The sequence below is a fragment of the Melitaea cinxia genome, chromosome 18 (genome assembly GCF_905220565.1).
Source record: "Melitaea cinxia chromosome 18, ilMelCinx1.1, whole genome shotgun sequence".
In the NCBI taxonomy this organism is placed as follows: domain Eukaryota; kingdom Metazoa; phylum Arthropoda; class Insecta; order Lepidoptera; family Nymphalidae; genus Melitaea; species Melitaea cinxia.
Genome location: NC_059411.1, coordinates 9,226,463 through 9,242,541, shown reverse-complemented (window position 1 = coordinate 9,242,541; position 16,079 = coordinate 9,226,463). Strand labels below are relative to the sequence as shown.

General features: G+C 35.7%; 1 protein-coding gene across 1 annotated transcript; it reads right to left on the bottom strand.

Moving 5' to 3' along the window:
- Nucleotides 1–305: 305 nt before the first annotated feature.
- LOC123662537 (HSPB1-associated protein 1) lies at nt 306–15,014 on the bottom strand. The gene is made up of 6 exons (XM_045597381.1): nt 14,539–15,014; nt 14,282–14,418; nt 9,378–9,502; nt 5,999–6,123; nt 5,126–5,236; nt 306–923 (listed from the first exon to the last, which is right to left on the bottom strand). Exons 1-6 carry the CDS (start codon nt 14,875–14,877, stop codon nt 528–530), a joined length of 1,233 nt encoding a protein of 410 aa, XP_045453337.1. The 5' UTR covers nt 14,878–15,014; the 3' UTR covers nt 306–527.
- Nucleotides 15,015–16,079: the final 1,065 nt, after the last annotated feature.

Here is a 16,079-nt window from a genome sequence, read left to right as displayed (position 1 = left end):
GCCTAAGCTCTGCGCCACCCTCTCGACCTCACTGGCTAGGCACACAGGAACGACGAGTCGATACGTGTGGAGCCAGTTCGGCTGCAGGAGTCTTTCGCATTTTAGAGCTATACCACGAATGCTTGACGGAGACCCCATTCCGGGTTTCAAAAGAAGTTCTCCTTCTCCAGGACCCTGATGATTTTGAGCCAGGTTTATCCCTCGGTCGCCTTTAAGACCACCACAGAAAGAAAGTGGGTGGTGCTATTCTACTCGGCCGACACCACACGAACAATAGTATCACAAATTATATTAAAAGACAATACTTTATACAGATTAAAGTAAATGTAATTAAACATACTAAACTATCATAGTCAACATAAATAGTAATTTTTCAATCGTATTCTTTATTAATTTTAATATATTTTTATATATTAATGCACTAAAAACTAAAACTAAAAGCACTAAATTTATAACAATAAAATCAGTATTGCAAGATTAAATTATATTGCATTGCAATTTTATTTTCCAATTAAAAACAATCAATTTTAACTTAACTTCACAAATAGGTTTTGCTTAACGAGATCAATAACGTTGCTTTGACTGAACGCATTTATAACAGCCTTTGTTAAACAAAGACTGCTTGTGGCGCCCTCTACCTCATCCTCGTCATGCGCTCTATCATCACCGGCGTATTCCTTTAAATTATCTTTTATTATTTCGATGAGATCATCGTTCGTTATAGCGGGAACGATTTCAATGTTATTACTATGATTATCTAATAAATGTTTGAGATCTGCCTCTTCTACATTGGAGTCATGAGAGTCATCGTGCGTCCGCTGACGTTTCAATCGGCGGGATTTTCGCTTCTTATCCAAATACGTATTTACCACTGTTTCCAGTTGCAGAAATAATACTGCCAGAGGCGTGTCCGATATATCATCCTGTTAAAAAACATTTTTAGTTAAATATCATAAAATAATACATTATTAGATATGAAGGAATTTCTATCACATATCAGTAAACTTTTTTACTTTTTTTAGAGCTTTCTACACAGTAGGTATCTATTACCATCAACATCGTAATATATGTTAACATCGCATTAATATTATCAAAGAACAATATGAAAATGTATCCTATGAATGCGAAGTATTGTTAAAGCTGTTATTTGCAAACACGAGCAACATCAACAACCAATATCAACTTTATATAAATCTGCTGTTTAATTCTTTATTTTTGAAACCGGCTTTCGACACTTTTCGATTATCTCAGCTTCGTTCTAGATCATAAAATTACTTTTCTAAAGAAATCGATTTTATAAGTTTCATAATATTAAATAATGAATTAACAATTATAGCACCACTTTTCGGCCATAAGGCGAAATATATTAAGTGCATACAAATGAAATTTTCATGAGTTTGTCCAAAGCCATCTTATCAAACCATATCTTAGTCTTAATTAATAATAATAATAAATTCTTTATTTAGACCAAATATACGTAATCGTGAATACACGGCCGCTAGGACCGCCGCTTAAACGACTTTCTCCAACTGGAAGTACTGACAATATATTATTCAATTTGTTATTATTTTTTAAGCTGTATGTGTAAGATTGTGTAATTTAGTTATTTTAATTATGTATCTGTAGTTCTGTACAATGTATTTTAAATACAATACCTTAGTAAAAAAATAAATGCTGACAAGTAAATGATCTGGCGAACGAAAAGCTTAATTACAAAATTTTATTGTTCAGCGTGTTTATGATCATATTTATTAACTCTTAACTTATCTCTATTACAAGGAAAAAATTATATTTTTTAAACTACTAGGTCTTCAACAACAAACAGAAATTCGAATAGTTGTTCTTCATTTCGAAAAAGAAATAGTTAATTGTATACAATAAAAAAACTAATATTTGTATAGCTCCAAATATAAAATTAAAAAATGTACTTAAAAATGTTTTTTTTTAGTACACTCTAACCAAATATGCGATTTGAACCCAGAATGGCAATGTATTATTCGGATTTGTTACCTGTTAGACGATTTTGCTATTGAAGGGGCAGTCGAAAATTTCTTTTATGAGTATGTATTGTGTTAAAAATATTAAAACCGTTTTACTCTAATACTGTTAACTAATTTAACGCTAATATTCATTTCAGCCTATCGCAGTCCACAGCTGGACATAAGTCTCCACAATTGCGTGCCAACAATGCTTGAACTCGTGTGTTTTGCCCATTGTCACCACGCGGGTTGCTGACCGCAGGACTAGCTTTGACACACCGAAGACGCTACTATCCATCTTTGGCCTGTGTACTCAGCACCAGCACACCAGCGACTGATCAAGAATTTTGACCGCCCTAGGCTAATTATAAGGACGCGCCCCGCCAGGTGTGTTCGCATCTCTTGATTGCCTCCGATTCAAAATTTTCGAACTCTTTTTCGTCACGCAACGTATCAAGATAAGCATGTAATGTCTCATAAAGAGTAACAACGTTAGATAAATCAACAGAACTTGCTTATAGCTGTGCACTAACGATTTGTAGCTTTACGAGCAACGAACTCCAAAAGCACAACATTATTGTAATTTTTAGAGTTTTAAATTTTTTCAAATATTTATTTTGCTTCTATTTCGATCTCTTTACTTTGATTTTCATCTTCGAAAATTGTTATTTGTATGAACTGTATAAGACTTTGCTTGTATGTGCTCGCTCACTCCATCGAGTTTTCGATAAAATTTTTAGTTTACCGTCTATTTTTCATCCAATTTGGTAGCCGATTCCACGAGTTGAAGGAATGGACTGCACAAGGAACAAAAGTAGCCAATGGATTTACAGCTTTAATTCTTGACTGAAGACCTTTGTATTGACCAGACATATTGCTAACATTATCATAACTTTGGCCACGAGAGTCTTTAATATCAAGTTCCAAAGTTTTATCAATTTTCGCAACAACAGCCTTCTCCATGTCTTCACATTTATGACCGCAATTGGGTAAAAATGTGACAAAACGTTCGAAAGGTTCTCCGTCAGGCTCAATATAACGAATATATATAAATGTCAACTGATCGGTGTGTGAAATATCTGGAGTTAGAATCAATGCTAATCGAATAATATTTACTTTTTTTATTTCTCCTATAATTGGAAGTTGAAATTTGGCAGCGAGAAGTAACATAAATTCATCGATTATAGTGGATAACAAGTACGATGGAGAACCTCTGCCTTTTTGTCCAAATCTCACCAAGTGTTCAGCCATGAAAGGATCAAATTTAGATATAAGCTCAATACAGCCAAGAAAATTTCTGTTTAGTGTAGATCCAATAATTTCATTTCCACCGTGAAATGGAAGCCCACGAGAAGCTAAAAACTTAATTGTTTCTATTACCCGTAGTAATATTATTAATAGATGATGATCCGGAGAATTGTCATGATCAGTTATTAAGTTAATCTAATAATCTTAAATAATATTATTATTATAATTTGTAAGAACCACAAAACACGTGACCTGTGGATTCTGAGTATACTAACCAGCTTCTCTCCACATTTTCGCCATTAACAAGCTCTTTCTAAAACATTTTTAAACATATTTTAGATAAGACAAATGAATGAAACACGGCAAAGTATACTAACTATTAACCACACCGGGGAGTCACCGCACATCTCAGATGTGTTTCATTGCGTGCGGCAAGCTGTGCTGAATGCCTAGTGCGACTTTTGTTTAATCGCCTCACAGAAACGCGCATATACATGAATAATTTAGTGCAACCTAGACGATAAAGAATAGAATACAGAGTTTAGAGTAGAATATAGAGAGATACAGAGTCATCTAGCGGCAAATTTGAAAACTAGGTTACACAGTTTAAATTCCGAATTTCCCATACAAAATGTACTTAAAATTTACATTTACGCCCGTTATTGCGAGGCGGACTAAACAAAACTCGCACTAGGCACTTTTTGCCAGCTCACCCACCGCCCGATTTAAGTAACAAGTCAGTTTGTTTTACGCGCGCTTTTTAAAATTTCAAAATTTATTGTTAAAATCAGGGACTCTCAAGCGCATTTTAGTGTTTTGTCTCGGTCTAGTTGAAATAAGTACGGTAGGGTATTAGATGCAATGATGCTAGATTAGTGCATGCGAAGAGATGATTTCAACACCCCCCCCCCCCCCCCTGATCCTCGCGCCCTAGGCTGCAGCCTAATTAGCCTAGGGGTTAATCAGGCCCTGTACTTCACACCCAGCAGTCGGATGGTTATCCCGCCATCGGTTGACTTTTTCAGTTCCAAGGTCCGGAAAGATATATATATTTATATATATATATATATTTATAAATATATATATATATTTATAAATATATATATATATATAGGATAGCTATTTTCTTTTCTGTCGTAACCAGACAGCAAAAAGCTAATATTAAAATAGGGTAAACAATCCTACTGGAGTACTATATCTATGTAAAAGACTCATCACAAAGTCAATTTCCCACCTCATGCCCCTTTCCTTGTGAGTAATGTAATCCTAAAGTGACATATAATCACGTCTTAAAGTATTTTCAGCATTACGAATAAAAATAGCATATGTATCTAATATTTAAATTACCTTATAACGGGCAAAACAAAATTTATAAAAACATAAATCAACTGCAATAAAGGTACATGTAACAAAATAAAAACTTTCAAATCTATATATAATATTATTGCAAATAAAAATGTCTTAGCATTGTCTGCCAAACAGATAGTTATTTTGGCAATGTTAATCGGTCATAACAATTCCCAGGTAGAGTAACATCATAAATATTATTAGCACGACCCTGACTCTAGAAATGACTCAATGAATATGAATAATAGGATTACAGACATTACGACGCGTACCACAGTTTCATTACGGAACTAATAAATGACGCTTCAATAATCTATTATGATTAACAAACTATTTAATACAATTCTAGAACATTCATATAAATAATGTGTATAAAAAGATTATGTCATTTATACAAATACAAGTATTTTCTTAGTCATATTTACTAGAATGCCCATTATGAGTAATATTTATATCAAAATTTAAAATGGTAAAAATATAAAATCATGTTATAAATATTGACCCCGATATTTATGGTCAGATTTCTTTCTATGATATGGGCAGTTACTCACCTCATTGGGATTGACCAGCAGTCTAGCAGTTTCCTGTGGTAGATCCTTGCATATCTGAGCTACTAGTATCTTAATTAGAGCTTCTGATACCCGAGTTGAATTGTCTTTCTCCTTTATAAAAAATCAAATAAATAATTAACTGACAACTGGATTATAATACAAACTAGCTGACCCGGCGAACTTCGTATCGCCTAACACAAACTTTATCGTATGGTATTAAAGTTCAAATTGACTTTTAAGTATTATCACAAATCTTTTGTATGGGAGTATAGGAAAGTGTTGTTTTTAGACTTTTTCAGGAAATTTAAAATTTTTTTTTTTTTTTTAGAATTTTTCTCTCCGTAAGAACCATCCTCGTACTTCAAGGAATATTTTTAAAAAAGAATTAGCGAAATCGGTCCAACCGTTCTCGAGTTTTGCGCTTAGCAACACATTCAGCGACTCATTTTTATATTATAGACTAGCTGACCCGGCGAACTTCGTATCGCCTAACACAAACTTTATCGTATGGTATTAAAGTTCAAATTAACTTTTAAGTATTATCACAAATCTTTTGTATGGGAGTATAGAAAAGTGTTGTTTTTAGACTTATTCAGGAAATTTAAATTTTTTTTTTTTTAGAATTTTTCTCTCCGTAAGAACCATCCTCGTACTTCAAGGAATATTTTAAAAAAAGAATTAGCGAAATCGGTCCAACCGTTCTCGAGTTTTGCGCTTAGCAACACATTCAGCGATTCATTTTTATATTATAGATTATTCAGAAATGTTTCCAATTTAATTAATTTCAAATTTAATCAATTAATTTATTATAAGTATTATACAATAATTTTCTATGAAAATATAGTTAATAAGAAATATGAAACAAATATTTACATGTGGCAACCAGGTGTTCAAAGTAATATTTAAGTTATCAATATTTTGTACATAATGCCACCAGCCCCTTGGCACAAGTAGAGCATCACCTGCCGATAATTCAACCATACGACCACCTGTTAGACCTGAAAGTAATCAAGAGATTATTTGTATTAATTTATTTAATACTTTACTGCACATTTAAAATTACATTAAGGATAATAAAAATATTCTAACTTAAAAATTGCAAAGGAGATCTTATCACTAATAGTGTTCTCTTTCAGACAACTCCTAGTTTAGGTACCTACTTGCTTATTCATCACATCACATCATCACAGCAGCCTTTCGCAGTCCACTACTGGACATAGGACTCCACAAGTTCACGCCAAAAATGGCGTAACCTCATGTGTTTTGCCCATAGTCACCACGCTGCGCAGGCGGGTTGATGACCGCAGGGCTGGCTTTGTCGCACCGAAGACGCTGGTGCCCGTTTTCGGCCTGTCTATTTCAAAGCCAGCAGTTGGATGGTTATCCCGCCGTCAGTCGGCTTGCTTATTAGAATATTATTATAATAATAATAATATACTTTATTGTACACCAAAATATAAACAAACAGTAGTAATTACAACAAAAAGATGTACAAAGGCGATCTTATCGCTGAAGAGCGATTTCTTCCAGATAACCTTTGGGCACAGGACATGATATAGTAGTGACGGATAGGAAGTGTACAATATCCATAAGGATGAATAGAAAAAAAAAATAGTGTATAATAGATTCCTTAATTCATAGACATACACATACAAGTACAAATATCCATACATAAATAATCAAAATAGTATTAATATACGTGTATAATTGTAAAATATATATTGATAATATAAAATATGCATGTTAAAATTCTGAATATTATTGTATGTTACGCGACATATAGTACTTCTTTAGACGTTGCTTAAAACAGGCTGGAGTAGAAGCACGTCTTATTGAAAGCGGAAGAGAATTCCAAAGGCGGACAGCTTTAGCAGTGAAGGAATTAGAATAGAAGGAGGATTTATGGGAAGGAACTTTTAGAAGTAAATTGGAATCAGATCTAAGGGAACGTTCATGGGAATTGCAAAGATACGTGAACCGTTCTTTAAGATATTGAGGGGCATCAGGATTGAAAAGTACACAGTAAAGTAGGGAAAGTACATGAGTATTCCTGCGAAAACGAATCGGGAGCCACTTGAGTTTCTTACGGAAATCGGAGACGTGGTCGTATTTGCGAAGGCCAAATACGAACCTTATACAAAGATTCTGGAGTCGCTCAAGCTTATTCAGTTGCTCCTCTGTAAGATCTAAGAAGCATGCATCTGCATAGTCAAGAATCGGCAAAAGGAGTGATTGGGCTAGTGCAATTTTAGTAGGCAAAGGAAGAAAGAACTGAAGACGACGAAGTGACCCGACGGCTGCAAATATCTTTCTACTAAGTTCAGTTAATTGAGGTGACCAGGAGAGAAACTGATCTAGCGTTACTCCCAAATTCTTAACATTCTTGCTGTAGTTCAGAGTTGTATTGTTAAATACTAAAGGTGGTATAAGTGACCAGTCTATACAACTAATCAGCTTTGGACTACCCACGATAATGACCTGGGACTTTGAAGGATTGACTTTTAACCCGAACGAGTTGCTCCATTTATAAATGTTATTTAAGTCATTATTGAGTTGATTGATACCTGAGGGTAAGTCAGCCAACTTAGAATGGGTATAAATTTGAAGATCGTCCGCATACAGGTGGTAGAGAGAAGAAATGTTTTTGCTGATTGAATTAATAAATAAAGAAAATAAGAGAGGAGACAACACGCCACCTTGCGGTACGCCGGCAACGACGTTAGCCCAGTCAGAGAAAGTATCTTGAACTCGCAACCGTTGCCGGCGCCCATACAAGTAACTGTGAAACCAATCAATAACCGGTGGAGATATATTAAAGGAACGCAAGACAGAAAGCAAAATATCGAAATCCACAGTGTTGAAGGCATTACTGAAGTCAAGTAATGCCAACACTGTAAGACTTCGGTTATCCATAGCATGTCTAATGTCATCAGTAATTTTGACAAGAGCAGTAACCGTGCTGTGACCCCTCCGAAAGCCGGATTGGAAAGGATTTAAGAGGTTGTTCGAGGAAAGGAATGATGTTAGCTGTTGATGTACAAGACGCTCTAAAACCTTGGACAAGAAAGGTAGGATGGAGATGGGGCGAAATTCGGAAAACTCAGATGGATTAGGTTTTTTGGGTAAAGGAATTACTAGAGCGTCTTTCCAGCAGGAAGGAAAAGTACTGGAAGAGAGAGATTCGTTAAATATGTGTGTTATGATAGGAATGATGTGATCAATGATAGGGATAATCATTTTACGACTAACGGAGTCACAGCCCACTGCGCTAGAACAAACTGCTAGTACGTTCTCTTTAACATCACACTCGGATAATTGATAGAAATTAAAGGGAGAAAATTCAAATGGAGTTTGTATGGCTGAAAGGTGTGCAATAGTGTTTGACTTGGTGGTACCATCGATAGTACACGAATTTGTGAAATGATTATTAAGACCATTGAGGTCGAAAGAATTAAAAGGTACAGTCTCTTTGATTTTGCCAACCCCAAGCGATTTTAAAAATTTCCATACCTTAGCAGGGTCTGTTTCTTCGAGTACAGATTTATGAATATGGCGTCGTTGTGCGTCTCTACATGCCCTATTGCAGCGATTACGAGCTATCTTATACCTTTCCCAATTAGATGAACTTGTATTGGACTTGTATTTCGCTTTGGCCCTGTTTTTCTGGTCTTGCAGAGCTTTAATATCAGCTGTAAGCCATGGAGCTGGAAGATGCCTAACACGCACGGGACGTACCGGGGCGTGAGTATCAAAAAGATGGGTAAGTAGGGAGTTAAAAATGGCAATTTTATCATCCACACTAGACGCACCAAGTACTGAAGACCAGTCAATTTTAGCAGCATCTTCGCATAGTCTGTTCATGTCCATACCACTAAAATTGCGTTGCAGGAGGATACTCGACCTAGCTTTAGGGGGTTTTATTTTATAAGAAACAAAAATAAGATCATGGTATGAGAATGCATCCGCAGAACACTGGCCATGTTTTTCAACGTGGTCAGGTGAGGAGACAAGAATAAGGTCAAGAAGAGATGGAACACAGTTAGGAAAGGAGTGAGTGGCTTGAAGGGGGAGGATGTGCATATTGGCAGAATTAATGACGGAGCGTAGACGTGAAGATCTCCCGTCGAATTTTAGAAGGCACGTATTAAAATCCCCCATGATTACAGTATGACTATATAAAGGAGTAAACAACTCTAAAAGATATTATTATTATTATCTAGAATACTTTTTTTTATGATATGGGAAATAGTACCTTTAAAAACGTCTAAATTACTAGGACAGTAGAAATTTAATTCACTATAAACACTGGACTCTTCATATGGCACCCGTGTTGGTTTGAGACCACAAGTTTCAGGTGGAAACAGAATCCATCGCTTCCTGAAATTAACAATAGTTATGATATTATAAAATTTGAAAACCAAACTATATTGTTTTATAAATCGAAAATATGTTATATAATAATATGATTTTAAAATATAATTATTATAAAAAACATTTATATACGGAAGTAACTCTGCCTTTGCCGGTCCCAAACCTGGATGAGAAAGAGGAGGGTTAGCCGAGAATGACGAAACCTACTGTAGAACATCTAAACAGGCTGGTCATAAAAATTCGTCAACGCCGAGACATGAGCGGCGATCAATTAACCCATCAAACTGGTCATCGGAGACCATGAGTAACTAAATAACCTCAAAAAGACCGAATGCAGATACATGGGGAACACTTGCTGCTATTCTGCCACTCTCTCTTTTATGGAATAATAGAAAAAGGAGAATGTGATTTGTCATGCGATCCGGCCAACCCGGCGCCATGAGGTACCCGGGCCCTATGGTGTGAAATATGTTACCGAAGACTATGCAGGAGTGGGTAACCAGGCTCCTGCTTCAGTGAATGCTACTGGAAAACGATATATCCAACAGGCCTTCCATCCTAGTCTGTTCACAAGAACTAGAAGTTCGTCACTGGGAAACATTTCCGAGCTAGAAACTACCACAACATAACAAGACAGTAATCTTGATATGTCTGTACCAAAACCGCCAAACTGGCAAAGGGTTCCAGGAGCCAAGAAGCAAAAGCGAAAAAGACAAAAACTACAGTACCTCACCAGAAAAAATCACAACTAGTAATAGTTTTAGCGATCTAACTCTTGATCCCAAAGAACCCGTGAAGGAGCCAATGGGAAAACGACCCAGTAAGCCACCACCGATAATACTGTATGGAGTTGAAGAGGTCAATAAACTTGTAGAATTGCTGGAGTCCACAGTAGACAAAGACTGTTTTACAATAAAGCTTGTCAACAGAAACCAGCTGAGAGTAGTCTGCAAGGACACGGAAATATATAAAAACGTCATCACCCTAGTTCGAAGCAAAAGCCTCATAGAGCATACCTTCAACTTAAAAGACCAGCGCTGCTACAGAGTAGTCATAAAAAATCTGCACCATACAACCCCACATAGCGCAATCATAGAAGAAGTCGAAAAGACGGGAAACAAAGTTCATGGTGAAATTATAAACTCTAAGTTTGGACCAGACAAAAAACCAACGTCCACATTCTTTGTCAATATCGCACCAGGCGCCAACAACGCAGCAGTGAAGAGCAGTGAATGAATTAGAACTGTTGATGTATAACAACCAGCTTGATATTGTACTTGTCTCTGAAGCTCATTGCACAGCTAAAAGTAAGATCAACAACAAAGGATGCAATACCTATGTGACTAATCATCCTGACGGAACTGGTGATGCGGGAACAGCCGTTGTGATACGAAAGTCAATAAAACACCAAGTGCTACCAGAATTTAGGACAAACCACATCCAAGCTACCACAATTGCAATCGGAACTCGCTGTGGGCAACAGAATTTGTCAGCAGTATACCCAGACATACAATAAGCGCAACAAACTTTACAAATTACTTCGCTACACTGGGGAAAAAATTTGTGGCTGGTGGAGATTGGAACGCCAAAAACATTTACTGGGGCTCAATACTAACAACAACTAGGGGTAGGCAACTAAAGCTAAGCCTAGAAGAAAACAAACTCAACGCTATTTCGTCTGCAGAACCTACATATTGGCCTGCGGATCCAAACAAAAGACTAGACTTATTGGACTTTTTCATAGTCAAGGGTCTCTCGAGAATTTACCTCAAGGCTGAGTCCCGCCTAGACAGTAATTCTGACCACACGCCTGTTTTCCTAACTGTTTACTAACATGATTCAACGATGATTCATTTTGTTAAGCCTGAACACCTTTCAACAACCTCACTGATTGGGAGAGCTTCAAAGATTATATTGAAGAAAACATCGAACTGAAAGTATCGTTGAAGACGCCTGACGAGATAGATGAAGCGAATCAATATGTTACTAACCTCATCCAAAGCGTTTGTTGGCTTAACACATCCATTGCAACTAAAAATTGTCAATTGATTGGAAATATACCTCTTGAAGTCAAATACAAAATATTAGAAAAAAGAAGGTTACGTCGAATATGGCATCAAACTAGACAGCACTTAACAAAGCTATTAAAGAACTGAAAATCCTAATAGACAATGTGAATAATGCTACAAAATAATCTGGAAAGCCTGAAGGCCACAAAATCAACAGACTATTTATTCACCATGGAAATTCACTAAGGCAATGGTAAGACTACAACAATTCAAATGTCCTATTAGAAAAATGACGGGATGGGCTAGGACAAGCCTAGAAAAAGCGAACATGTTTGCACAACACCTAACAAACATCTTCACACCGAATGAAAGTACGAGTCGTAGTAATGTCGAGATTGAAAATGAAGTTGAATGTACTCTGCAACATGATCTACAATTGTCCACCCCGCCAAGGCCAGTTACGATACAGGAGCTGAAAGGGGTCATAAATCAACTACAAAATAAAAAAAGCCCCAGGTTTTGACCTCATCACCAAAGAAATTATTACACAACTCCCCAGAAAGGCACTGGTCTTTCTGGTAACGCTCTTCAATGGTGTGCTTAGAGTTCAATATTTTCCTAGATTATGGAAGGTGTCCATAGTGACAATGGTCTACAAGTAGGGAAAGCCCCCGGAGGAAGTCACATCATATAGACCCATAAGCCTGTTGCCTGTGCTGTCAAAGATGTTTGAGAGGATCCTCCTGAGTAGAATATTTACCCATACTCAATGAGAATCAAGTCGTACCGAAACATCAATTCGGCTTTAGACAGCAGCACTCAACCATAGAACAAGTACATAGAGTGTGTGAAAAAATTAGATCATCCTTTGAAAACAAGGAGTACTGTTCTGCTGTGTTTCTTGATATCCTAGTATCCATTCGATAAGGTGTGGCACAAAGGTCTGCTATACAAAATTAAGACATTTCTGCCTCATAGTTTTTATCTACTGTTAGAATCATACTTCGCAGATTGAATATTCCAGGTCAGAGAAGACGGAGAGCTATCTCATATCCATGATATAATGGCGGGAGTACCACAAGGATCTGTTCTGGAACCTGTCTTGACACCATCTACACTGCTGATCTCCCTGAAGCACAAGGGGTTACCACGGCTACATTTGCCGACGACACTGCGCTACTTGCAAGCAGGAGGGAACTATCGCTTCTGCTATTTTGCAGAATAACCTCGACAAAGTGACTGAATGGCTCCAGCAATGGCGAATAAAGGGCAGTACCACAAAATCCGTGCACATAACATTTGCGCTTAGGAAGGGAAACTGCGAACCGGTAAAAATGTGCGATGTCACCCTACCACAATGCGACACAGTTCGATATTCGGTATATACCTAGACAAGACTGACGTGGAAAAAACACATCAAAGCAAAAAGAGACGAGGTAACCATGCGGTTCAGAAATATTTACTGGCTGATGGCACGAAACTCGAAGCTTTTTCTATCGACAATAAGCTCCTAATTTACAGAACGATTCTGAAGCCAATATGGACTTATGGATTGCAACTGTGGGGAAGTGCATGCGACTCCAGTTTAAACATCATACAAAGAGTGCAAAATGGCATCTTAAGAACCATAGCAAATGCACCATGGTTTGTGACGAACACTGAGATACATGAAGCGATGAACATAAAAACTACTAAAGAGGAGATAAAGTTAACAGGTATGAACTACAGAACCCAATGGAGAATCACCCAAATGTCCTAGCTACCGCATTAACAAGAATTAGTTACATTAAACGACTGAAGCGCCATGATATACAGGGAATTGGCGACAGATGGTGAGGAATGAAGGGTCTCCTGTTGAGGAGCCTCTTCAGCGCGACATGTATGGCTTGCAACATAGCCTAAGGGCTGATTGCAGATAAGCACAGAAATAAAATAAAAAATGGAAGTGGTCAGTTACATTTGTAACAAGATATCATAACATTTATAACTCTAGTAAACAATATAACATAGCCCAGTAGACACAGAAATTCAGGTGTTCACAAAAAGCTACACTGCTAGGATCAGCAATAAAACTGAGAACCTGGTCTCTCTTAAAGTAATTTTTGTTATATATCTATGCAATACTCTTAAGAAACAACCAGTCTCTGTAGCAATTTGGTTAATGATAAAGTTTAACTCATGGGACCATTGTTGCTGCTATATTGATCTTTTTATATCTGAGTGTAAGCAAAACATAACTGATTACAAACACTTTTGATGATTAGAGCCTCCTTCATTTGGATTTTTTTTATTTTTTTAATAGTGTTGAAAGAAGTTGTTACTTGATCGTAAATTTAATTTAAGAACCGAACCAAAGTAGGTTAGGTACTTAAATTAAATTTACGATTGTAAGACAATTCTTACTTACGAAGACAATCTTAAGTCCGGCAAATGACTGAACTGTTCATATATTAAACTACTGGTAAAAACTATTACGCAAACAAAATTTTCATCAAAAATTCTTACTATTTCTATTGTACATTTATTAATTTTAAAAATTTATGGTTTTTAGTGTTTTGCTGTTTCTTTGCAGTATTCTTTCTTCCATGCAGTATTTATAGTATTTCTATGTGGTAATACATTCTAAACAACAATATATTATTATGTAATGTATTTGTTACTTAAATTTTATTTCAATTAATTTCTAATTAGTTATCATGTTTTTAAGTTTAATTTCTATGGTAATAATAAAGAATATTATTATTATAATACTATTTTAATTTGTCATAGTACATACTTTCCATGTACTTGTGCCACAATGTTGTAGCCGTAAGTATCGCGATGGGCTGGAGTATGAGCACCTTTGTTGCCAATCCATAGAGTAGTTTCGGAGGCCCCTTTATCAGGATATCCAAACTTTTTCCACGTGATTTCCTACAAAAATTCATAGTGAATATCTAAGCTCATTATGAAACAATTGAATTTTTCTATATTTGTTTACATTAAAGTAACATTCTTATTTATTATTACTAGATAAAAAATATTTTATTTTACCTTACATAGTTCACTATCTGAATTGAGCCACTGATGAAGATGTTTGTAGTCAAAATACATCCATTCCTTACTGGTAGTTAAACAGTCAAAAAAACTCTTGCACGTCAAATTCTTTAAATGGCACCGTCTCTCCCAGCATGGTTCATCACTAATAAATTTTTTTGTCAAACAACGAAAGGGTATTTCTCTGTTACCAAATACCGATATCCACTTTTCCTGGCTCCAGCCACACATAGGCCAGTCACTGACAAATTTTCTAAATACTAAGGGAGTAGAAGATTTTATCGTCAAATTACGGATGAGATTCTCATCCAGACTGACCATTTTGGTGTTTATCATCAACTAAATATTTTCTTTAGTATTATTTAATCTCGACAACAAAAAAGTATATAAGCCGATATGCTACATAGCACCTGTACATACTAACGCTTCATTCTGCACTGCATAATATGTAATAGTCAAAAAGTATAATATAATTGTAATAGTTGCTGCAATAACCAATAGTACTTCCACTGAGTACAATATAATTATTGGTAAATTAGTATATTGTTTATAAAGTATTTCTTTAGGGTATAACTATTTATCAATCACACCAACTATTATATTCGGTTTATTCAGTAATTTATATTAACAAGAGATGGAGTTGCAAAACACGATTTACCATATACATAGGTATTAATTTAGTTTTTAGAATTAATAATACGTATATTTTCAAATGATTCGACACGGTCTTGTGCTCCTGTATAGGCAAGTTATTTTACTCTTTTGTCTTGTGTATAAGACCGTGAATTCCTACAATCCAATAGGTACCCAGTCCCTACATCCATAACAAAAACAATCAGTGTTGCAAAAGTGTAAAATAAAAAATCGGTATTTTTGGCTCCAAAAAATCGGTAGAAATCGGTAGATTTTTACTCGGAGTAAAACAAAAGTATTTTAAGTCAATAGTGCGTTCATTTATTTAAATTTGTTCCGTTAAATTAAATCAAATTCTTTATTTGCATGAATATAGTTAATACATAAGGTGTTATTAGTTAGAATGTCTCATATAATCTACCTTAAACGGCGTGCAAATTTTTGTTTCATTTATAATTATAATTATTTTACATTACAGAAAAAGAAAGTACTCAAAAGCGTATACGTTTTATCACTAAGAAACATTAATTATAGAAGTAGTTCATACAAGCATCGTAATTACAAACAAATCAAAGATAATAATTGCATAATTTCATTCTTCGCAGCAACTGCTAAATTGCTAATAATTAAACAGATTATTAGTATTCCCGACTTCCCTTTGGGTGACAGAATAGCACATTGCCGTGAAAGAAGTATAAATTAGCGATGAATTCGCTTAACACTTCACAAAATTTCGCAACTACATTTAATTTGTTAAATGCGAATTGAATCTTCCCATGTCAATAATGAATAATCCATCACTAGTCCTATACCTAATTCAAGAAACAAACCCGAAGAAAGTTATCTTCAGGGATTTTCCCTTGTATACTCACCAGACAATAATAAACTCTATTATATGACGTGTT